The sequence below is a fragment of the Crinia signifera genome, chromosome 4, assembly GCF_055691185.1.
Source record: "Crinia signifera chromosome 4, ASM5569118v1, whole genome shotgun sequence".
NCBI lineage: Eukaryota > Metazoa > Chordata > Amphibia > Anura > Myobatrachidae > Crinia > Crinia signifera.
The window spans coordinates 106,397,528-106,421,250 of NC_139220.1; the positions used below are offsets into that span (position 1 = coordinate 106,397,528).

General features: G+C 43.2%; 1 protein-coding gene across 1 annotated transcript in view; it reads right to left on the bottom strand.

Moving 5' to 3' along the window:
* CDHR2 (cadherin related family member 2) overlaps window positions 1-23,723 on the bottom strand; it is an 83,285-nt gene that overhangs the window by 29,737 nt on the left and 29,825 nt on the right. Inside the window, exons 12-20 of the mRNA XM_083180135.1 lie at window positions 21,888-22,118; window positions 19,805-19,960; window positions 19,032-19,196; window positions 18,031-18,092; window positions 10,592-10,835; window positions 10,247-10,486; window positions 7,225-7,294; window positions 5,887-6,498; window positions 3,532-3,603 (exon numbers count right to left, since the gene is read on the bottom strand). Coding sequence (XP_083036261.1) covers window positions 3,532-3,603; window positions 5,887-6,498; window positions 7,225-7,294; window positions 10,247-10,486; window positions 10,592-10,835; window positions 18,031-18,092; window positions 19,032-19,196; window positions 19,805-19,960; window positions 21,888-22,118 — 1,852 coding nt within the window. The remainder of the gene's footprint in view (window positions 1-3,531; window positions 3,604-5,886; window positions 6,499-7,224; window positions 7,295-10,246; window positions 10,487-10,591; window positions 10,836-18,030; window positions 18,093-19,031; window positions 19,197-19,804; window positions 19,961-21,887; window positions 22,119-23,723) is intronic.

Genomic DNA, 23,723 nt, shown 5'->3' on the forward strand with positions numbered 1-23,723 from the left:
AATACAATAAAGGTAAATCATACCTCCCAACTTTATGAATGTTGGGATAGGGACACTCGCGTGGCGAGCGCCCGAAAAGGGGTGTATGTAAATGAGGGTGTGGCTTATGCAAATTAGGCCGTGCCCCCGTTTTCAGCCGTGATTAGACACTGTGCGCATGCGCACAGCGTCTATTCTGTCAGATTGGGGAGGACTCCCAACTGCCCCCCGCAGCGGGACACCGCCGACCGTGGGAGGGACGCGGGAACGTCCCCAAAAATCGGGACGTTCCCGTGTTTAGCGGGACAGTTGGGAGGTATTTTAAATACCTCAAGGCTTAAACAGCAGAAAGTGCTGGCCACAAAACAAGAAAACCAAAACTAAACACAAATCTATTTTCAAAATTACCACTAGGTGGCAGCAATAAATCAGTCTTTCATAATGAGAAAACTGTACACTAAAGGTACCAAAATTGTTGAAAAAAGGAGAGATTAACGAAAAAGTGGAATGGTATCATATATGAAGCAGACTGTCCAGTCACCAAATGATGCGTGGCAAAACAGATTTCAATGAAATAACAAATGGGAAATAAAACACAACACAGACAGACAAGGGGATAGGAAAAAAGAGAACGTGTGATGTGGATTGGAAAGAGGGGGGAGAAATGCTAGATCATTTAGAACACTCAGAAAGATTGCTCAGCACACAGAGATGTATCAGTGCTGTGTGCTGAGCAATCTCTCAGGACCAGTATTCTCCAGTGAGAACACTGTCCTTGACACCGCCAATTATACATTTATCCAAAATGCTGGATATTAATTGCCAGGAGATAGCAAAGCTCAGGGCCGCAAAATGATATCGCCCCTGCACATGGGGCGATGTACAATCAAAATGCCCTTAAAATGCCCGGTGTGTAGGCCCCATAAATTTCCAACTTGTAAATCATATATGAAATACAGAAGTCTAACAGGAATAGAGGCCTTGAGCAATGTTCCCTCTAATTTTATGAAGGCTGTGTGCGGCAAAAGATACTGGTTGTGCAACTTTGGAAAGAAATTAAAAATTTTGTGCGTCACATAACGGTATAAAGATCAGATGTGCAGGGGAGCCAATCCTGACAGATCCTGGCAACCAAGGGCGGGCTTACAGGCTGACTGACAGCCAGCCCAGCAGTGCCATATTGTTCTACACAGTCTCCGGGGCCACCAAAAATGCAAAAAATAATAAATAAAAAATTACTACACTAAAATTAATGTGCGCTCTGTTGTACTGTCTGTGCTCATGCTCGGCGAGTTGTGTGCGCGCTCACACGCGCACAGCTTAGAGGGAACACTGGCCTTGAGTCATAATGGCATAGAGAAAAAAAAAGCAACCAATCTGCTCCTAATTGGCACTTTACATGCTGTATTTGAAAAATGATAGGAGCTGATTGGTTGTTATTTTGTCTCTCCAAGCTTTGATACAGTGGCGGAACTCCCGGAGGCAATGGAGTCATCTCCCGCCTCCCATTCACACCCGATGCGCGACGACCGCGGCACAGCTCCCCCTGTCATCCGGCTGCTGGCTGCTCACTTCACTGCCGAAGTCGCCTGACATCCGCCGCCAGCCTGTGAGTGAGCAAGCCAGCAGCAGTCCCAGTACGAACAGCCGGGAGGGAGACTCACTGAAGAGACGGATCCGCTGTCGCTGGTGAGTGACAGCAGTACCTGAAGAAGAAGCTGGCTAGTAGACGCTGCAGCGGCAGCCTGGCTCTGTGAGGGTAAGAAATGGGTGAGAAAGCCTGGCCAGCACATTGCAGTAGCCAGCACACGTCCGTATAAATATACTGTTGGAAAATAGATTTTATATTTATATTATATATATTTATATATTATATGTTATCTATCTATCTATATTTCTGAACAGAAATATATATTTTATATAAGATTATATAGGGTTGTGTGTGTGTGTGGGGGGCACCAATTAATATCTTGCATCCGGGCACCTAGAACGAACTTACGCCACTGCTTTGATACATATGCCCCTATATTCCTTGTATTTGGCTGACTGGATTCAGCCAGTAAAACCAAGTTGTCATAAATTAGGGAGATGGTTAGATGTTGATAATGAGCTCTCTCCCATAACAATTCATATATCCAATACTAGGAACCAGTCCTTCATAGCTGGAGGGAAAGATGATCTCCACTTAACTGGGATAACCACTTTGGCTGTATTTTCTATATATGTCTCAAGAGCAGGAGTTAAAGTGTGGGTGTTTGTGGGGGGGGGGGGGGGGGGGGACTAGTTTGACCTCTATCACAGCCCTTCACAGTAATTGCAACAGAAAAGGAAATGCGTTCCATCACCTTTCCAGGATCACTTTACACCGTGCTCAAAATAGTTTATAGGCTAGTACACTTATTGGATGGTGTTTTGACTTTTTGGGCTTTGTTTTTGTATTTTGCACATCATTTTATAAACATAAAAAAGCTGTATAAGTAATGCTGCCCTTGGCCACATGTTATGGTGCCTTCCCAGCTGTATACTGTATTTTGCTATTGCAAAGCCAACACGCAAGCTAATTTAGAGTTGCCAAGTGTCTGTATTTTTGGGTATCCATTGAAGCTGGTATCCTGATGGCTGACAGACAATGTCTAGGTTGACATTCAGCAGGTCAACACTGTATGTTTGACATACAAGCAAAAGCTCAATATGACTTTGGTCGACGCAAGAAAAAGGTTGATATAAGTAATTTCAGATTATTTTCTTGTTTTCAACCTATTCATATTTTACCATCCACGTATACTTGGTAAAGTTAGTCCAAAGCATGGCCATACGTTAGCGATGCCAGGGTATATGGTACACTAATTGGAGGTCCCCGTTCTCAACCTTTACAGGTGTCACACTTTTTCCATTGTCTATCTTTTTTTGCATGTCAACCTTTTGGGGTTGGCCTAGAAATTTTTGACATAGACATTGTCCACCTAATATACCACACCTGCTGAAGCAAGATTTACACTGAATGCTAATGCAATATTCCATTTAGCTAATGTGAGGAACTGTGGCGTAAAATGACAGAGATGGGAGTTCTATTGAAGATGGGATGTTGCCCAGAGCAACCAATCAGATTCTACTTATTATTTATGTATCACGTTTTAGAAGATAATAGATAGCAACCAATCAGATTCTATGGGCAACATCCCATCTTCAATAGAAATCCCAACTGTAATGCTAACTGTCATCATTAGTATAAACATTTGCAACAGCCCTATGTTAGGGGCAAAATTTGTATGACCCAAGGTCATCCCAAGCTTAGATATATTGTATGCCCATTACACTCCCAAATGTCATAGTAGTTTTATGTGTTTGTATTGTGGCCACCCAGAATCTCCATGTCCACTAAAGGACAGATCTGGACAATTTCTGTCCAATCTTGGAATAGGACTGACGCATGTGAAAATGCACACATTCACTGCAGGCAAACACTCGCCAATTGCATCAAATATCCCTTTGGCTCAGAACCTACCCTCAGTCACCATTATAAATGCAAAGTTACTCACACATGGCACTTACCAAATGCATTGGTCATCTCTAAGAATTCTGGAGCATTGTCATTGATATCCATGATCACCACACGCAAGGACTCTAATCATAGAGACAAAAAGGTAATATCAATATCAAGAGATACTGTATAAGGCATGGATTTGTTTCTAATCTGTGCAATAGCTGGAATTTGGTGATGGAGAAGTTTTTCTTTTGGAGAAAAGTTCCCGCACCCATGTGTTTTCATGATTGCATGCTGGTGGCTTTATATGAATAACCCCCAGGGGATCAATACCCACCTAATTGTTGCTGTCTCCTTGATACAAACCAGTTAACAAAATCAAGTTATACATTTTTGATATTTGACTACAATATACCGATGTGCCCTCCCTTGCCTATCATTTTTGCTACAAATGGCGTGAGGTGCCTGGCATGACTTAGACACGACGCCATGGGTAATGATTTCCATGCATGAGTTATTTTACCTCAATTTTGCAGCTTACTTCACTAATAATGTACTAAGTGACTAACTGCATACTAAGTACAATACTCAGCAGTAACATAATTGGTACATGACCTCTGTCCTTTGTTTTTTACCCGAATTCCATACTTTTTCCTGAATTTTGCTTCTGAATATGCTCATAAATTACTAAGTATATTGGAATAGGCATAGCTGATTATGACACTTATTTCAACAAAAAGACAAATATTTCAGCTAAGTCGTAGAGTCCTTGATTGGTCATATAGGGTTATTTGGCTAAATTTGAGGATGGTGTATATGTAGTGCAAAATCAGACATCTTCACATTACAGTAAACATAAATGAATACAATTCTAATATACCATTTAGATGCCAACTTGAAATTTAGTAGGGGCATGTATAAAAACAAAGTATCTGGTATAAGTACTGCGATCTGTCCCTTTTATGTGGAGTCTCAATTAGTGATGGCCCTTTGAGAATGTGAAGTTTGAATGCAGAATAAGTAAGAAGACATGTCAATATGGTAATTACTTAGTTTACTTGTTAACTTACAAGTGTTTTTCATTATTTGGGATACAACCACATTACCAGTGATTGCATAAAGTGCATACAACAATGACAAAAAATAATAAATAAATCAGTGAATCAAATAAGCATTAAAAATCAGCACAAAAAAATCTCATTATGGGATCGATGTGATGATTTTAATGCTTATTTGATTTACTGATTTAATTATAATTTTTTGTCATTGTTGTATGCCCGTTATTTGAGTACAGCAGCTAGTCCAATTACAACTGTCTTAGTGCGCAGATAAATTCTCTATTACTAATTTACTATGTATAAAAACAAACACTAAAGAAAAAATTAAACATTTTTTTTTTCTTACATTTTTGATCTTGTGACCATGAAGTTGGCTTCTTTAAACCTAGTCATTTTATATACCAAATTAAAGCTGGTTAAGCTCTGAGCAAAATATTTTTTGCTCAGGTTCAAACCTCTGATTCTCCACATATTTTATGATTGGAAGCCACAAGCACTGAGTTTTTCCTATTAAGGTGCGTACAGACCCATCGATTTGCTTTTGCTTTCGATTTCGAATTCCCTCTCCACCACCTTTTCGATTTTCCATTTGTTTTCACATTCTATCTGCACTTTTGCATTCGATTCGATTTCAATATCGAATCAATTTACATTCAAGGTGCAATGTACACATTCGATTTACTGGATCGAATTTGATATTTCCTTGCCTGCACAGTCTATTTTTCTTTTCGATATAGAGAAAACAGGAGCATGCATCGAATCGAATGCCAGTTGAAAGTGTCCTTAAAACCATTGGATTTCGATTAGGTTTCGATTCTGCTTCTATAAGCAAAATTGAATCAAAAACAGGGGAAAACCGAAGCTTGTGTACACAGCTTTAGACTGACCATAAATAATTAGCATTGGTTCAGGACCACCAATCCAAGGCATCGTGCAAGTGCCTTGAGGAACTCCAGGGTGCCACTGCACACAGTTTGGAAACTACAGTCTTACAGTATAAAATATGTGTGTGGCGTAAAAGGGGTAACTTTACTTAAGTGTGAGTTTTTAGGGGTGAGAGATGTTGTCAATAGCAACAATCAGATTCTACATATCATTTATTCAGCATCTTCTAGAGGATATTAACTAGAATTGATTGGTTGCTATGGGCAACATCCCTTACTCCAAAAAACTGATACTTTAGTAAATTTACCACCACAACTAAATTTTTAATTACTTACATTATGTTGGCAAGGAATGATCAGTATACGCATGCGAATATGTTTTACTACGAGTGTAACAGTTTAAAGGTATACTAGTCTAAGAGTAACATTGTAAATGTAACAATAATTTCATGAAGGTCTACAAAAGATTATATGGTGATACCATTCTTGCTGTATCTGTCCCCAAGAACTGTCAGCTTGTCTTCTACACGTAGTAACATCACCATCAGATCACAGATCTCATAATCAACTTCTTCAGTGTTGTTCAGAAATAACTGCCCATCAGGTGCCAGCCACAGCCAATCATAGCAGATGCTGCCCGCATCCTCCCCATTCTTGAAGCACTGCATAGAGAGTTGTTGGAATTCCAGCAAGTGAACTGTATCAGGGTCAGTTGCTGTCAGTGTTGCAATCTGTTTTGGTCCACCTGTGGTATTCTCAAACACATGGATGTCTACCAGAGATGAAGGATTTATAAATGGTGGCTCATCATTGATATCTATCACTTGTATGAGGACCGTGGCATATGCAGTGTTACTAACTTCCATGACTCCATTGTCCTGAGCTTCTATGATCAGAGTATAACTTGTCAGGAATTCATAATCCAGCTCCACTTCAGGATCTAAAGACAGTTCCCCAAGGTATTGACCTAAGGCCTCTTTCCTTCCACGTATGATAAAATTTCCAGATCCACCTTGAGAAATACGGAAACTAACGCGATTGTTTATTTCAGTCTGGTCATGATCACTGACATTAAGACTCCCAACATAGGCCCCTGGAAGACAAAGTGATAAAGAGAATTTAATGAATGCAATTTTCCCTTACAACTATGGTGGTGAAACTAGAAAAATCTATTTTTTAACACTCAAAACTTGAAACCAACTTTTAAAACCTTCTTTAATCACCTAAATCTATAGGGGGGTTGCTCGTCTGTCTTTCGTATTTTATTTCAGAAAAAATAAATAAAGAACACGCTTCTGAGTGCCCCCTGGGTTTCAGGAAGATTTATGGATTAAAATATTTTTCCCACATTCTATATGAGTTTTGGTGTGATTACAGCCACCATGACCCATCCTGTCGATGTGGATAGTAGGGGTATGAAAAGGTCGGAGAACGCATTCCGCCGCCCCTTGCGGGGCTCGCTGCGCTCGCCACACTTTGGGGTGGTGAGGATAGTGGGGGGGGGGGGTGCCTAAAACCTCATTGTATGTCATACAATGATATAATTGTATAGGTAATGTAATGCCATCGTACACCCTATATATGCGTGAGATGTGATGCGATGCGATCCCCTGGGGCTAAGAGAGCAGTGACTAAATTGCATAGGAAAATCGGATCACATTGCAATGCCCCATGTGATGCGATGCGATTTTCCTACGGTGCCGTACGTAAGAAACTTGGGCGCCGTGATAATACACAAGTACCAAATAAATACATACATAATACACAGTATTACATATGGGACATAGGATTTTTAGTCTGAAATTATTAAAGGCCTTACCTTTTTCACTTTCATTAACAGAAAATGTGTACTCAAATTCAGAGAAAATTGGTTCATTATCATTTAAATCCTGAAACGCAAGAAAACAAATAGAACATATTACTAGTAAATTATTCTGTCACATCTGCTACACAGACATACTGGGCACAATGTAATAGGATGGGATATTTTAGACATGTGCGATTTTTGGGTAAAAACAGCCGAATTCGCACGTTTTTTAAAAATCGCACCTGTAATAGGGTGCGATTTGTGGCAAAAAATAAAAAAAATTCACATTTTGAAGTGGCGATTTTTAGTCACACTTCAATTCGCATCTAGTTGTTTTCACATTGGAAAGCATCTAATTTGCACATGTAATAGGGTGCGATTTTTGGGAAAGGTTACCAAAAATCGCAAAAAAATTAGACCAGGTTCTGGCTGGCGAATTTGACAGAACCATGCACAGATCATTGTGATCTGTGCATGGTTCTGTCCAAAAAAAGGGTTAAACAAAAAAAGGGGAGAAAAAAAGGGTGGGGTCCCCCCTCCTGAGCATAACCAGCCCCGGGCTGAAAGAGCCGGTCCTGGTTCTCAAAATCCGGGGGACAAAATGGTCCTGGTTTCATAAAATTACCGGGACAAACAAGTTGGGGTTCCCTGGAATTTATAAAACCAGCACCAATATCAAGCGCCGGTCCTGGTTCCCAAAATCCGGGGGACAAAATGACTAGGGATCCCCCGTATTATACAAGTCCCCCCAGCCAAAGCATTCACCCCCTGACCGGTCAGCATGGGCAGTGGACATCGAGCTGATGATTGTGTAAAAAATAGAAAAACTATTGTGTATTGCTGTGGAACTATGAGTCCCAGCAAGCCTGCACCACATGCAGGGACTTGGAGAACCACAAGTCCCAGCATGTGGGGCAATAAAGGGCCCGCTGGGACTTGTAGTCCCACAGTAGCACAAATAGTTAAATAAACACACACACACACACACACACTTGCAGTAAAACTTTATTTCACACGGAGCCCATTCATCCATACATACCTATGTTGATAGAAGATCGGTCCCCTTGTCCTGTAGAATCCACTGGGGTACCTGTGGAGAGAAAACATACTCACCAGCCGTCTTCAGCTCTTCTCCAGGAGCCCTGTAGCACTGTAATCACGGTCCTGTCTTCTGTTTACATCTGGGGCTCCACCACCAGACCGAGACTTAGGCCCACCCACCAGCCAATGATGGTCCGGCATGGGGGTTTTCCCGGACCATCATTGGCTGGTGGGCGTTTTCTTCTCCTATTGATAGACTTTAAGGGGGAAATTTACTAAGATGGGCGTTCTATTTCACATGAGCTGTTGCTATGGGCAAACAATTAGAATCTACTTATTTAGCACTTTCTAGAAGATAATAGATAGTATCTGATTGGTTGCTTATACCAACATCCCATCTGAAATAGAACTCCCATCTTAGTAAATTTCCCCCTAAGTGTGGAACATTTGGTACCTGGTGGAAGGGGTCATGTTGGAGAGTCCACTACACCTATGATTTGGGGCACCATCGAGCCCAAATAAGCACCGGCATCAGTGAGCCTGATCAGAAATATTGTCCTGGTGTGTGTATAGATCATTCTTGCCTAATCCCAAGGATTAACTGAGAGCCACCTGAACTAAAGATATTCCTTTAATACAGGCACCTATGATTTACACAGGTTCTGTCGCTGTTTAAAACCAGGGGAATGTGGAAAATTAAAGGGATATTCTGGCAAGTCTATGTATAGATAAAACATATCCTTGAAACTTGTGGCAAGCGTATAATGGGTTGCACTACATAAACAGCTGATTTGTTAGAAATGCCACAGAATGTTTATGGAGGGAAGCAGTGGTGGCTCCTGCTATTGGGCTGCAGGACTGCAGCCCCTCCAGTGAAAACTATGAGGTTTCCAGTGTAAAACAGACACGTGTGGGCGCGTGCTGTCGCGCAAGAGGAAGAAGCTGCTACTGCCCATCATACAGAGGACTGAAACTCCTCCGCCACTTGGGCTGCCAGTATATGGAGCGATGACAACAATAGCTTTCCAGCAGGAAGCCATTCTGTGCACATCACCAGAGCTAGAGTGCTTCCATGGGCTGCTGCCTGTGCAGCCCATCAGAAGCAATTCCTCTGCAGTGAGCATGCCCAGACTTCAGTGAGTCACTCAGTTAAGTTTTTTTTTATAATATTTGAGCCTCTGTGAATAATATTTATTTAAACTATTATTATTGTGTGTAGATCTTTAATAGGAGTATACTTGTCTGTACTTTGATTAATATTACAGTTATTCAAAGTGTGTATTTTGCTCTGTGGGTGGCTGACGTCACAGACTGACTTTTATTTCCAAATCACCTAACAACAAATGGTTTTCACACCTGTTCATAGCCTAAGACTTACTTGATGGCATTGGGGAGATCCTCCCAATTACCAGGCCTGTCTGTGTTTTAGTGCAGTACTCCCCAAAAAAGCAGGGGTGCTGCCCACAAAAGTCGGTGGGCTGTCAATCAGGCTGTGCGCACGCACGGTTCTCTGATAATCATCATGGCTCCTGAGTGTAGCAGTCACAGTAGTGGCCTGCTCTTTGCAATGATTGTTTCAAGGTGTCCTGGACGTGACAAATGCATACCTCCGAACATGACCCATTCCAGGAGGGACAAAATGCTCTGCTCCTGGACTTCCTTGCCAGTGGCAATTGCAGAGGTTGGACTGCACCACTGTCCAAAATTCAAATAGGGGAACCACACCTGCCAGTGATTCCCTGACTGTGGAGTTTGGAGTGGCAGTTGGTGCAGCTCCCCTATCCGAATTTTGGACTGCGTTACAGCCCAGCAGCTCTGCAACTGCCACTGGCATGCAAGTCCAGTAACAGAGCATCTTGTCCCTCCTGGATTGGGTCATGTTGGGAGGTATGCAAATGTGTTATTCACTTAACAATATATAGAAGAAAAGAGCTATAGAACCTTTAATATTATACAGTGCAAAAAGGATAATTAGATCCAGGCCTATTATTACCTCAACATTGATTGTTACAGGAACTGTAGACGATAGAGAAGGAACTCCCAGGTCATATAACTCAACAGTCAGCACAATGCGCCCATTCAATTTTATATCAATAGCTTCCCGATCCAAGGTACCCAGGCTTGTGATAACTCCTGTGGTGACATCAATACTGAAATTCCCATTGAAATCACTTGGTAGAAAAACAAACTCAATCACACTGTTATTAGTGCCTGGTTCATCATTGTCAAAAGCCTGAAAAGTAGAAAATTAAGTTATTCATGTCAGCAGATACTGTATAAAAGAAAGTACAGATGACTTTGAATGACCTGCAACCAGCCATTCACCCTAATTTCTCACCTCAATTGGAATGTAGACAAGATCAGTGTTCTCGCTGACAATGATATTATATGTCCCTGTTGCCATCGGAGGCCAATCATTAATGTCTAATAAAATGATCTCTAGAAGAGTGGTCCCGGTGGCATTCATTCCATCCTGTGCTCTCAGTGTTGCATAATACAAAGCCCGGCGCTCTCGATCAAGTATCTCCCCATTGACCACCGAGATCTCCCCGCTAGAAACATTCACTTGAAAAGAGTCTAGTCTGGAAACATCAAAAAAATCAAGTTACATTATAATGTTGGTAAAAGCAGGGAAGAATAACAGTATCGTGATAAATGACCACGTACTGTATTACATAATTACAACTTATGCAGATATGCATGGAACCCTGCTCTTATTTTATGATAAAAATAAGTAAAGTAACTTCCATTTCTTATTTCTTGTTCAAGGATTATAATTTTCACATATGATTCTTGTTTTCCTACAGAAAAAGGTAAACAATGATTGTATGCAAAGCTGGCTCCAGACATTGTCATTTTTTCTGCAGTGGCCTCATATATTGGCCAAATTGGGATTAACCAGGTTTTGATACTGGATTGAAAATGTGTTCAATTGATAACTGCATTGTTGTGAACATTTAATTTTTATACCCAAATGCATGGGCAGCTTTTCAGCCTTGCAGTCTATATATCCTGGCCCTAACTAATACGCAGGGTCAGGAAGGGGATCATGGGATATTAATCTGGCATTGTATTATGCAAGCACATGCTCAGCCCCTTGCATAAAGGTTCCCTAAAATCATCCGCTGTCTTGTATGCCATCAAGGCCTCTTTCTAATACACAGGGGTTGCTGACTGAATTCCCAATATTTAGTCAAAATGGAACAGTAACTTCTCTCCCCCAGATACAGGGTTTTAATGTCAATGTTCAACCCCAATGTCTGGGAGGAAACTGATGAGTGGAACTTCAACTGTTTACTGGATTGCAGCAGTATAACCACTACATAGTGCATACAAAGAGGATAATCTGGGCACAACTGGTGTATATAAGCAGCTTAATAAAATAAGCGTCCTCACATGAAAGAAGGACACAAAGACAAAGTGTAAAACATAAAGTGGGTCACTCTTATAGCGATAGGACTCCTGATTGTATAGGAGTGAGCGCAAAATAAATAAGAAAGGCCTTGTGCCAAATGTAATAGGGTGTGAGATTCAGAAAGTGGGAGATTATGGGAGAGTTTCCCCAATTTGTTTTAAAGCGGCAATCATTTTCACTTCAAAACCAGGTTGATTTTGCCATGTAATTGATTGCCGCTTTAAAAAAAATGGGAAAACTCTCCCAAAAACTCACACCCTAGTACATGTGGCCCCTTATCTTTAAAATAAGGGCAAATGAGACCAAGTGCTCACACCTACTGCCTAGACCACGGGTGTCAAACATAAGGCCCGCGGGTCAAATCTGGCCCGCCAGACCTCGTCATGTGCGAGGAGATAGCACGCAGGGGCAGTGTGTCCCAGCTCCTGCCTAGGCCACCTCCTCTCACCCACCCCCCACCCCGCTCGCTCGAGCTGCGGGGTTGGTTGCTGGGACTGGGACGTCACGCAGCTGGCGATCCGTGCTGGACTGCTGGTAGTAGCGGTAACCGTGTGTGTGAGGCAGCTGACTGAAATAGGTTAGTAGTGTATAGCTCGGGCTGGTCGCTGTACGTGGGGATCTCTGTCACTGAGGGTGACATTTACACACCAGGCCATGCTCTCCTCTAGTCACTGTGTGTCTATCTTGCTAGCCCACATTAAAATGTCTTTCCCAAAATGGTGTCCCCTCCTCTAGCATCCCTAAGGCAGCTCTGTACCTTCTGTCACTGTCTACCACTGAACCCTGCACCTCAATATAATTAGTACTGGATGTGGAATTAAATTTCTGCAGCATAGCTCTGTGTTTGATGGCCCACCATTTTTGTTATATCGCATTATTGTTATGTGCATGTCCTGTTTCATACTGCTTTAAAGTACACCTTGTACAAGTTTTCTGTCATTTATACTTTTTGGGGGACCGGCCCTTTGAGGGTGACCAAACTGCTGATGTGGCCCCCGATGAATTTGAGTTTGACACCCCTGGCCTAGACCAAATGTACCTGAGAAAGCTATTACATTTTGAGCCTCTAAACACCACCCTGGGGTTACTCTGGTACCCCTGGAGATCCTGGTGTTTTACAGCTGGAAAAACTAATACACTAGTAAAAATACATTTTATACACCCTGTGAGGTTAGCAGGCTGACCGTAAGACTGTAATTATGATATTTTATTATTTGTAGTGAAAAATGTACACTTTAGTCAGTCTGTACCCTGTAGTCCTATGTATGTCTGTATTTCCCAGGACTTTATTCATGTAAGCATTGTACCATTGAGACCATTTGCCCGTGGTTACGTCACTGCCTCCAGGTAATGTTCTTAGTAAACTGTGATGGTATCATGAATAAGGGATTTGTGACTATGAAGTTAATTATGGCAGTCTTCCCAAATGCGTATTACTTAAATATTGTAACTGTGTATGTGGAGACAAATGGTCCGGCTAGAAGCGACCAAATGCTTAGATTAGAATCTGTTCAGTTTGTGTATAGTTTTTGGTTCAGGGATCAAAGGACCTCTTTATAGGCTGTTTAGTAACAGAGACAACAGGTAGTGGCAGAGACATACACTTCCCCCCCAAATAACAAGAAGCTAAAGGCTGGATAACAATAGGGTCACTCTCCAGAGAAGAGATCTGTTTACATGAAGGTGTGAAATCCCTCACATACACAAGCTTCAAAGCCAGATGAAGGGAGTGAGTTAATCAGCCCCTGGACAGGTAATAGGAGACCCTGTTACATTCATGCAACTGCACCCAGCATAGGAAGGGTTAAGAATTCCTGAGGGAGGGGGAGAGGGGTGCCTTTGGGATGTAAGTTGGGGTTTTGCAGGAAGAGAGGAGAGAGAATTGATGGACTGTCCTGGACTAAGAGGTTATGCTCTGTCTAGGTATCGTGTGGACTTATATGCTATCACTGCTGTGGGGATTAAGTGATAGTTTGCCCTGTGGAACTGATCTGGGACTGTGACTATACAAGGACTGTCTGTTTGGGCCTGCTACCTGAATATCTTTCTACTCTGCAATTTACCTTTGCCACTGTTTATTGTCTATTTGTGCGTGCTGTGGAAAATAAACCATTCTTCTGGTTTCATCTGCTCGGTGTCTGAGTGATTGAGGAACTCGTACCTTCGCATTTGGCGGCAGCGACAGTGGGATCATTCAGACACCAACCATCGAGCACAGAAAGCACAGAGGACAGAGGATCAGACCATATGTAAGGAAACGGAAAATGCAATAAGGTGATGTTCAGCAAGTGAGCAGGTGTCATTCCTGTGGAAAGGGAAAATGTTTCCAAGGAAAGAAAATCGATGCCTCAAGACCCCTGGAGCGGAGGAGCTCAGGGACGGAGGTTCTTCAGTGTATCGGCAGGCTGGGAAGCCGGATCTGTTATTTATTGTCAGGAAAATGCAGTATATCTGGAAGTACTGGGAAGACGCTCAGCAGATGGTCAGCGGGTGGAGAGTATCCAGCATACAGGACAAGTTGTGTTACCTGGGGGATGCATTTCTGCACTGTAAAGGTGAGGCCACTTCTTGGAATCTGCTAGGAGAGCCAGAGTTTGTAGAATTTACAGAGGAAGTGATTGCTACAGTTACCCAGATGCTACAAAGAGGACAATATTCTGAGGCTGAAGGACAAGTCCAGAATAAATTGATGCCCCAGATAGAACCAGAGGAAAGGTCTAGAAGGGGGCTACTGCAATCTGGGCAGACAACCGAGGGGTCTGCCACAGAATTAATTGTTACAGCAAGAGAAGGGTCGTTGTCAGGGGGGCCCCTAACTGCCCTTGAAGAAATGAGTATGGAGGAGCTGATAGCAGAATGTCAGCTGCGAGGTATACCCATCCAATCCTGCACTCGCGGGGAAATCCTTCAGCAGATCCTTCGCGATCAGGGAGATCCTACAAAAGCATTTACCGATTATCGGGCATGTATCCTTTATTTCGGTGCACAGCTGAGTGTGTGGGAACAATTGGAGTGTCTGGAGGAGTGCTTTATTGTGGCAGAGGAAGAGGCGATTGATCGCGGGCTCCTGGATACCCCAGCATGGCAAGATCAGTGTCGCAAGGGGCGTGATGAAAGGCACCGCCTGCAACAGCTTCTCCCACAGCCTAGGGGAGAAGCTGCTCAGTGTTCTATACAGGGGAAGGTTATCCCCAAAATGAAGGAAGTGAGGCCTCTGCGCCAGGCACCCCGGGAGGAGCTGCACTACTGCTTCCCTTTTGCTGAGGTGGGAGGTGCAGAATTATTAACCTTCTGCCAGGGGATTTATGAGGACTGCGTCCAGGAGGAGATCACCGTGGTTAGAGGAGTATCCGACAACATCCAGGCCACCAGCACACCAGTCACAGATGACGTCGTGTTTCGGTCTGCCCAGCATACTCAGCTGGGGAAGGAGGCTATCGCGGAGAAGGAGGTGTGCGCAGAAGTAGCTGCAGGTGAGCATCTGGCTTTTAAGGGGACAGAGCTGACACAGCCTGTCCTGCAGCCACCAACGGAATTGTTTGTGATGGAGGGTCCCTCCTCAGCCCTGGACATTGAGACCAAATGCTGGACTGAAATTTGCCATGCCCCTAGTTTGGGTTTGGGGGAGGAAGGACATGACGGGGTGGTGGAAGTGCCAGGGCCAGAGCCCCTATATTGGCCTGCTGTTTGGCCCCTGTTCCGTGGGCAAGAGGGGGAGGTGGAAAGTGGTCCCCGCCCCATTGTGCCCGAGGCAAAAGTATTAGTAGGTTACAATGTTGCAGAGGGGGGGTACCCAGAATCCGAAGAAGAGGAATCGCTACATCCCTTGTTAGTTCCAATGTATGACTTAGACTGTAATCATGCCCTTGCTGGTTCGGCAAACCAGCCGCCTTTTACAAGATGGGTTTGGTATGATGTCACCCTGTGGGACTCCGGTGGTACATCCAAACCCCAGATTCTCGGCTCTGCATCCCGCTATTCCAGGTTGTTATTGGTTCCTGAGCAACTGGGCACAGTGACTAAAGATGTAGGGGGAGGAGTGTGAGGTTAGCAGGCTGACCGTAAGACTGTAATTATGATATTTTATTATTTGTAGTGAAAAATGTACACTTTAGTCAGTCTGTACCCTGTAGTCCTATGTATGTCTGTATTTCCCAGGACTTTATTCATGTAAGCATTGTACCATTGAGACCATTTGCCCGTGGTTACGTCACTGCCTCCAGGTAATGTTCTTAGTAAACTGTGATGGTATCATGAATAAGGGATTTGTGACTATGAAGTTAATTATGGCAGTCTTCCCAAATGCGTATTACTTAAATATTGTAACTGTGTATGTGGAGACAAATGGTCCGGCTAGAAGCGACCAAATGCTTAGATTAGAATCTGTTCAGTTTGTGTATAGTTTTTGGTTCAGGGATCAAAGGACCTCTTTATAGGCTGTTTAGTAACAGAGACAACAGGTAGTGGCAGAGACATACACTTCCCCCCCAAATAACAAGAAGCTAAAGGCTGGATAACAATAGGGTCACTCTCCAGAGAAGAGATCTGTTTACATGAAGGTGTGAAATCCCTCACATACACAAGCTTCAAAGCCAGATGAAGGGAGTGAGTTAATCAGCCCCTGGACAGGTAATAGGAGACCCTGTTACATTCATGCAACTGCACCCAGCATAGGAAGGGTTAAGAATTCCTGAGGGAGGGGGAGAGGGGTGCCTTTGGGATGTAAGTTGGGGTTTTGCAGGAAGAGAGGAGAGAGAATTGATGGACTGTCCTGGACTAAGAGGTTATGCTCTGTCTAGGTATCGTGTGGACTTATATGCTATCACTGCTGTGGGGATTAAGTGATAGTTTGCCCTGTGGAACTGATCTGGGACTGTGACTATACAAGGACTGTCTGTTTGGGCCTGCTACCTGAATATCTTTCTACTCTGCAATTTACCTTTGCCACTGTTTATTGTCTATTTGTGCGTGCTGTGGAAAATAAACCATTCTTCTGGTTTCATCTGCTCGGTGTCTGAGTGATTGAGGAACTCGTACCTTCACACACCCCTAGAGATTTTTTATATTAAATCTTTGCTTGGCCTTTACTTGACTTAGTTTGTAGGATAATTATATATATTTGTTTATATAGTATGTAATTACTGGCAATGACTTCTCTTTATTTGTGTAGTCCATGCAAGGATTAGATTACACACTATTCAATGTGTGTACCCAGGCAGTATTGGCGGCAGCAGGAAACCAGTGGGGTGCCGGCATTGGCAAGTGCATATACACATGCCGATGCCAGCAAGGGAGTGACGGGCAGCTGCAGCATGGCCCTGGTTAACCAGGCCCTCCCTCATCTGAACTTTTCGGATGTGGGAGATCATTAACAATGCGCAGGAGCGCGCATCGTTAATAATGTTCAGTATACACACTAGATGAGAAAGTTAAAGCTGCATCAGTCTGCATGCAGTTTATTTCCCTGCTTTTCACAACAGCCCATACCTGTGCTCACACAGGGGGTCATTTTGATTGGCTGTTAAGTGAGCCTTTTAATGCCACCCACCGGGCGTGCGAATGTCCGCCCCCCCATCACCCAGTGAATATCCCTGTCGATTTGCGAATGGATGTTTCGCAAAACAGGGTAGCGTACGGGGCTGAAATCATTTGATGGTTGGTACCCTGCTTGGCTGACTTAGAATTGCGGCATCTGGGCCTGAGAACTGGGATGGGCGGCTGACGTCTTGTGATGTCAGCTGCCCGCCCGGCAAGCAGACACAGCATTTATTCACTGGAAGACAGGGGGCATGGGCAGCAGCTCATAGAGCTCATACAGTGGTGAAAATCAGGGTGTGGCCTATGATCCAGCAGCTTCCCAAGAGGCTACACCCTAATTGTCACCACTGTATGAGCTCTATGAGTTGCTGCCCATGTTTCGGGTGCTTGCCTTTGGCATGAGCATTTGTCCCTATTCATCATTTTGAAAAGTTGGTAGGTATGTTGTTAGTAGGTGAGAATAAGGGCCCATACACATTATGCAATATTGTACACGGTTGTAACAATTTAGTTTGGTTCAGCACAATATTGTATAATGTGTGCACACGATCTCTGGTAAGATGTCACATCAGATAGTGGGCCTGATTCCGGTCCAAACGGTTCCTGGCGTATTCGCTCCGGGGACTGATGTTTTTGCTCTGTGCATGTGTATATGCTAATATATGGTAAAACATTGCGCACCCGTGCAAATTTGCATGGGTGTGACTGTGCATAGACCAGAATAAGGTCCATAATGTACAGAAAAAATAAAAGTAAAAATAAAAATAAAAAATAAAAATAATAATAATATCTTCGGTCTCCTCATGTCCACTTCATACACTTACATGGTTTGTGGCAATAAAGAATAGGTAATTCTTCCAAAATCTCCAGAGTCAGGGTCAGTAGCCTGGAATACAAAACACAAATGGAATGGTAATTTTGTCATAGTTGGTCTTGGGGCCTAATGTCTGTTTGTACGCAATGACCTTAGCAACTGTGTACACTTATGCAGCAATGGCATAATAATGAGAAACATTGTCCCCCTAAGTGCTGCCGTTTTTTAAACACATTTGCGTATATGTTCTGTCTGTGTGTTTTTATATTTCGCTATCTTAAGATTACTAATAAAAGTTAATTTTTATTTGTTTGAGTCTAAACAGGTGCACCACACCAGGACATACTTTTTTCTTCTTTGCTAGTTGTTCATATTCCTATGTCCAGTGGTAGCACACCCCTGATAAGATCCATTTAGGAATATATCAAGTATATATGTACTGGGGGTCCACCCACTATCCTCAATATTAATGAGGGTCCTGTGCGAATAGCAATCCTCTGTGTGTCTTAAAATTCAGGAAAAACACTGGGAATCAAATCTTTTGGTGGAACAGCGAGAGACATAAACTATATAAGTAAACCAAAAATTTGGGGGACGGTGAACTGGATCTAAGCGCTGTAGGTCTGCAGGTGAATAAGGAACACGTGTGGTAACCCCGTACCACAAAACAAGACTGTCAAAGGGTAATGTGTACTAGACACATAAATTGTGTTCCAGAGATCCTTTGGAACACAATTTATGTGTCTAGTACACATTACCCTTTGACTATATAAGTAAACCATCACTTCAACCTAATTATTTATAAATAAATTCATTGTAAATGAGATTGAGTTGCCTGTGCCAATGTAAAGGGTTATATTGGTGAAGTGGTAACCCAGTATGAATCTCTTTGAGATATTTAATGATATTTACATTTGCTGGACAGTGCGTGTTATTGTCTTGTATTTTAAATTCAGAGTTATTCACACATTCATATCATCATGGTTTACTTTGTCCCTTCTTTTTGCTTACTGTAATGGTTCCAAGGATGGTGCCATTAGGACAGTGCTCCTCAACCTCAAGCACATATGTTGGGTGAAGAAACTCAGGAGAGTGGTCATTTATGTCTATCAAGTTGATGGTCACAGAGGAAAAAGAGCAGCAGTCTTGCAGATAGCCAGTGTCATTGGCCACAACCTATTGATGAAGCATCAGAAAACAATGGTTGGTAGAGTACAGACTTTAGGAATGTAAATAAGAAGTTGTACTGTATAGCAGACTTCTTATGCCATGAATTTATTTGTTTTGTTAATAAAGTTAGTGGGCGGGATGCACTAAGCGAAAAATGCAGTAAAAAAAACCCACTATCTGGGTTTTTACTGCATTTTGATATGAAGGAAATCACACATGCAAGGTTTTAAGCTGTGGGGCATCTTAATGCGACCGAAAGCTGCCCCGCACTGACCCCCGCCGACCCACCCTCACCTGTGCCTGGACCAGTGACCTCCTCCTCCCTGCATTGTACATCCTCTTCCAGGTGCAGGAGCAGCAGCAGCAGCCAGGTAAGGGAGGTAGGGGGAGCCGCTGGAAAACCGCTCACCTTCCGACCGGCTGCTTTACAACGAGCTGCCCATTGCTATACTAATGGCATATGTTAGAGCATATGCGATTAGTATCGTTGCGATAGCCAGCGGAGGGGGGGGGGCGGTAACTGGCAGTGGATGATAGTGCATCCCGTCCTTTATCTTGAATCGATCCTTACATGTAAAGTCACAGCACAAAATTCATGTTAAATCATACTGTACCTCCACATGCATGACATGGACTATCTCATAGTCTATAGCCACAGGGTCCTTGACTAGGATCTGCACCTGACCAGTGTTTATGATTCGTTGTGGGGATACGGAAAAAAATTCAGCATCATTCCCCCTCAGGTACAGGATGAATGTGCCATTTTGACCCTGCATATGAAGAATGGAAAATGATGAACATGAAAAGAGCAGAGCAGCCTACACAAGTACCGATATGCAGGCATTAACTGAGAGATTTTAGTTTATTTAACTGCATAGCTCAGAAAATGCCCCTACAGTGCTGTGTGTGTAGGGGCCATAGCGATGTTGATTTGTGGCCCTGCACTGCGGCATCTCCCGCCAATTAATAATCTGCACGCTAGTTATTAGTCAGTCGGGGCCCTGATACATCACTGAGCACACAGCGCTGTGTGCTGAGCAATCAGAGCTTTCTGGGCGATCTATAATCGCTCAATACATTATCCTACACAGTACACACATCGCTACATGTGTAGACCCCATAAAATTACAAGCAAACACAAGAATATAAGCGCTGTGGGCTTGTTATGCCCCTGACACCATATTATGCCCCACACATTAATGTCCTTTACAAATGATGCCCCACATTTATGCCCCTGTCACCATATTATGTCCCATATATTAACAAATGATGGCACACACTAAGGCTACTATCGACTTTTAAACTACCTGCTGATTGCCACGGGTTAGTGCCTATGGTCAGCTTGGATTCACTACAGCATAATTCCCCCTTCTTCCAGTAAATTAGTGGTCCCAGCACTTTCGGGTACCATTTCTCTGTTACTAGAGGTCCAAGTGGACTGCTAGCATGTCTCATCTGAGGAGGCGGTCATTTTGGGAGGGACATTTTCAGCAAGACGGCCACACCACATTGAATTCTGCTGCAGAGAGTGGCCGCAGCCACCCCTGCAATTGCGCTGCATATATGGACCTAGAATTGGCACAAACAGTACCTTTTTTAATGTGCATGTACTAGTTATAGTAAAACATCTTTGAGCTGGTCCTGGTTGCTAAAATATTACTGGGATCCCTCGTATTTCCAAAACCAGCATTGGGCTCTTGGACCAGTCCTTGCTCCCAAAATATGGGGGACAAAAGGAGTAAGGGTCCTCTGTATTTTTGCAACTAGCACCGAGATCCAACAGCCAGCAGGGTAATGCCACAGCCAGGGAACACTTTTTATACAAGCCCCCCCCGGCCAAAAGCATGACTTGTCAGCCCTAGCTGGGGCTCCATTTACAGAGACATAGGGGTAGATTTATGATGCAGTGATAAGGGAGGAGAAGTGATACAGTGCCTGGTAATTTATCACCGGCCAATCAGCTCCTATTTAAACCCAGCCTGTAACTTGTCAGAAGCTGATTGGCCAGTGATAAAGTACCAGGCACTGTATCACTTCTCCTCTCTTATCACTGCTTCATAAATCTACCCCTTAGTTCCCAGCAGCAGGGATTCCCAAAGACCTGCAGCACTGCAGGAACCAATCCCCAGGTGGTAAGTATGATCAGGGGTGGTGGTGGGGCATTCGTAGCAACATGGAAGGGGTGCTGGCAGCAGTGGCGATGTTGATGATGGCGGCGCAGGTGCAGCACAGCATCAGTTCTGTGTAGACCAATCGCATGGACAGAGCTTTATCAAACTCTCTGGGTCTGATTCAGTAAGGCTTGCTAAGCAGCAGTCAATCGCGTCGCAGAGCAGCAGCCTCGACGACACGTTCGCCAACGGCCCTGCACATGCGCAAATAAACACATGTGCAGAGCCACACCATCAGTCCAATGTCCGAATATCATCCTGAATCAGGCTCTCTGTCCTTGAATGTGATAATTGATACTTTCATGCGATGTAGTCAATTATTGTATTGTGAGTTGGGCAATGTTATCACAGCACATCGACATCCTCAGATGGTCTTAAATCGGCCTCTATATCCTCCGTCTACATTTGTACATGAATCCCGCACAAATGATACTGTACCTGCATGTTTTTGGCGTTTTATGTCTATAAATGACAGATGGTGAACTATTACAAAGAACGGAGGCAGACAGCAAGGAGAGAGGAATACCTTGTCAGGATCATTCGCAGTGATGGTAAGATTTGCCACTGGCACTCGGACAGAGGAATGTTCCTCTATCTCTCCATAGAAACTTTCCACAGGGTTTGCGGTGAAATCACACTCCATCACATCGCAGTCATAAAACTGGGGTTTGTTGTCATTGACATCTAGAATACGGATTGTAACATCTGTGGTGGTTTCTGCAATCTGTCCGTATACATTTAACATAGATTCTCGGGCCTGTGGGAATGAAATAGATTTAATAGATCTAATAAAGAAATAAATATAGTTAACCTATATATTATAAAGGATCAGACACTTATACATCAAGCTCCAAAGATGCATGTACATTTTATAGGTGATAACATAACAGAAAATTAATTTGTTTATTTAAATTGATAAATTCATGTCTACATAATATCACAAAATATACAATCGATAAAATACTGGGCCTAATTCAGACCGATTAGCAAGACTGCAATTTTCGCAGATGGACAAAACCATGCTGCACTTCAGGTGGGGCAGATGTAACATGTGCAGAGAGTTAGATTTGGGTGAGTTATTTTGGTGTACTGCACATGTTACTAGGGGGTGCATCGGCCAGTTTTATTGTTTTGTAAAACGCGTTGTGGGTCTGTATATCTGGGTGTGTTTTGGGTCTGTATTTAAAAAAAACATAAAAAATCATTAAAATCGTGGGGTTTTTGTTTGCTCCTAAGCTATTATTAACCTCAATAACATTAATTTTCACACATTTCCAGTCTATTCTGAACACCTCACACCCCACACTGTTGTTTTAAAGGCCAAAAGATTGCACCAAGGTAGCTGGATAACTATGCTAAGTCATCCAGCTACCTCGGTGCAAGTGGGTGGCCCCAAAGAGCACAGAGGGGCAGATGTATTAAGCTTTAACGTATTTAGCTTTAAATGAGACACCAGGCGAGACAGTTGTAGTCTGTAGGATGGAAAAGGCCATGCCTGGGCAGAAGACCAAAAAATCCACCTGTTTGGTCTGGAATTATTTTTATCCAGATCCAGACAACAATTGTCTCGCCATATGTAGCAGGTTTATAGCATTATGGGGCAGATGTATTAAGCCTTAACAAGAGATAAAACCATGGGTGATAAGGAGAGATAAACGTCCAGCCAATCACCTTCTAACTGTCATGTTACAGGCTGTGTTTGAAAAAAGTCAGTAAGGAGCTGATTGGCTGGATGTTTATCTCTCCTTATCACACTTGAATTTATCTCTTGTTAAGGCTTAATACATCTGCCCCATAATGCTATAAACCTGGATCTGGATAAAAAAAATTCCAGACCAGAGGTGGATTTTTTGGTCTTCTGCCCAGGCATGGCCTTTTCCATCCTACAGACTACAACTGTCTCGCCTGGTGTCTCATTTAGGCAAACCACATCACCATCAGCAGCATTCTTCTCGTCATCTTCCTTCTCCGCCCCAGCTACATTATTATCCTTCTCCTGGTGTACAACATTGACACCTTCAATATTAACTGGACTGCGGGTGATCCTTCCAGCATATGCAGAGGGCAATGCTGCAAATGGTGGAAGGAGCCACCTCTTCTGGTACAGTGATGGGGAGGTCAGGCATCGCAACCACCAACGCCCTTGGACTTTCCTTGGGGATTTGTGATACCATGTCTTTAGAAGGCGCAGCTGAACTCGCTTACGTTTTCTAGCGGGGAGAGGAGGAGGGCTTAGATCGTCATGTGAAGCTGAACCACTAGTCATGAACGTAGGCCAGGGCCTTAGCCATTCCTTGCCACTCCGTGTTGCAAGTAAATGGCATATTGCCAAGCTTACGTTTCTCCTCAAATGATTTACATT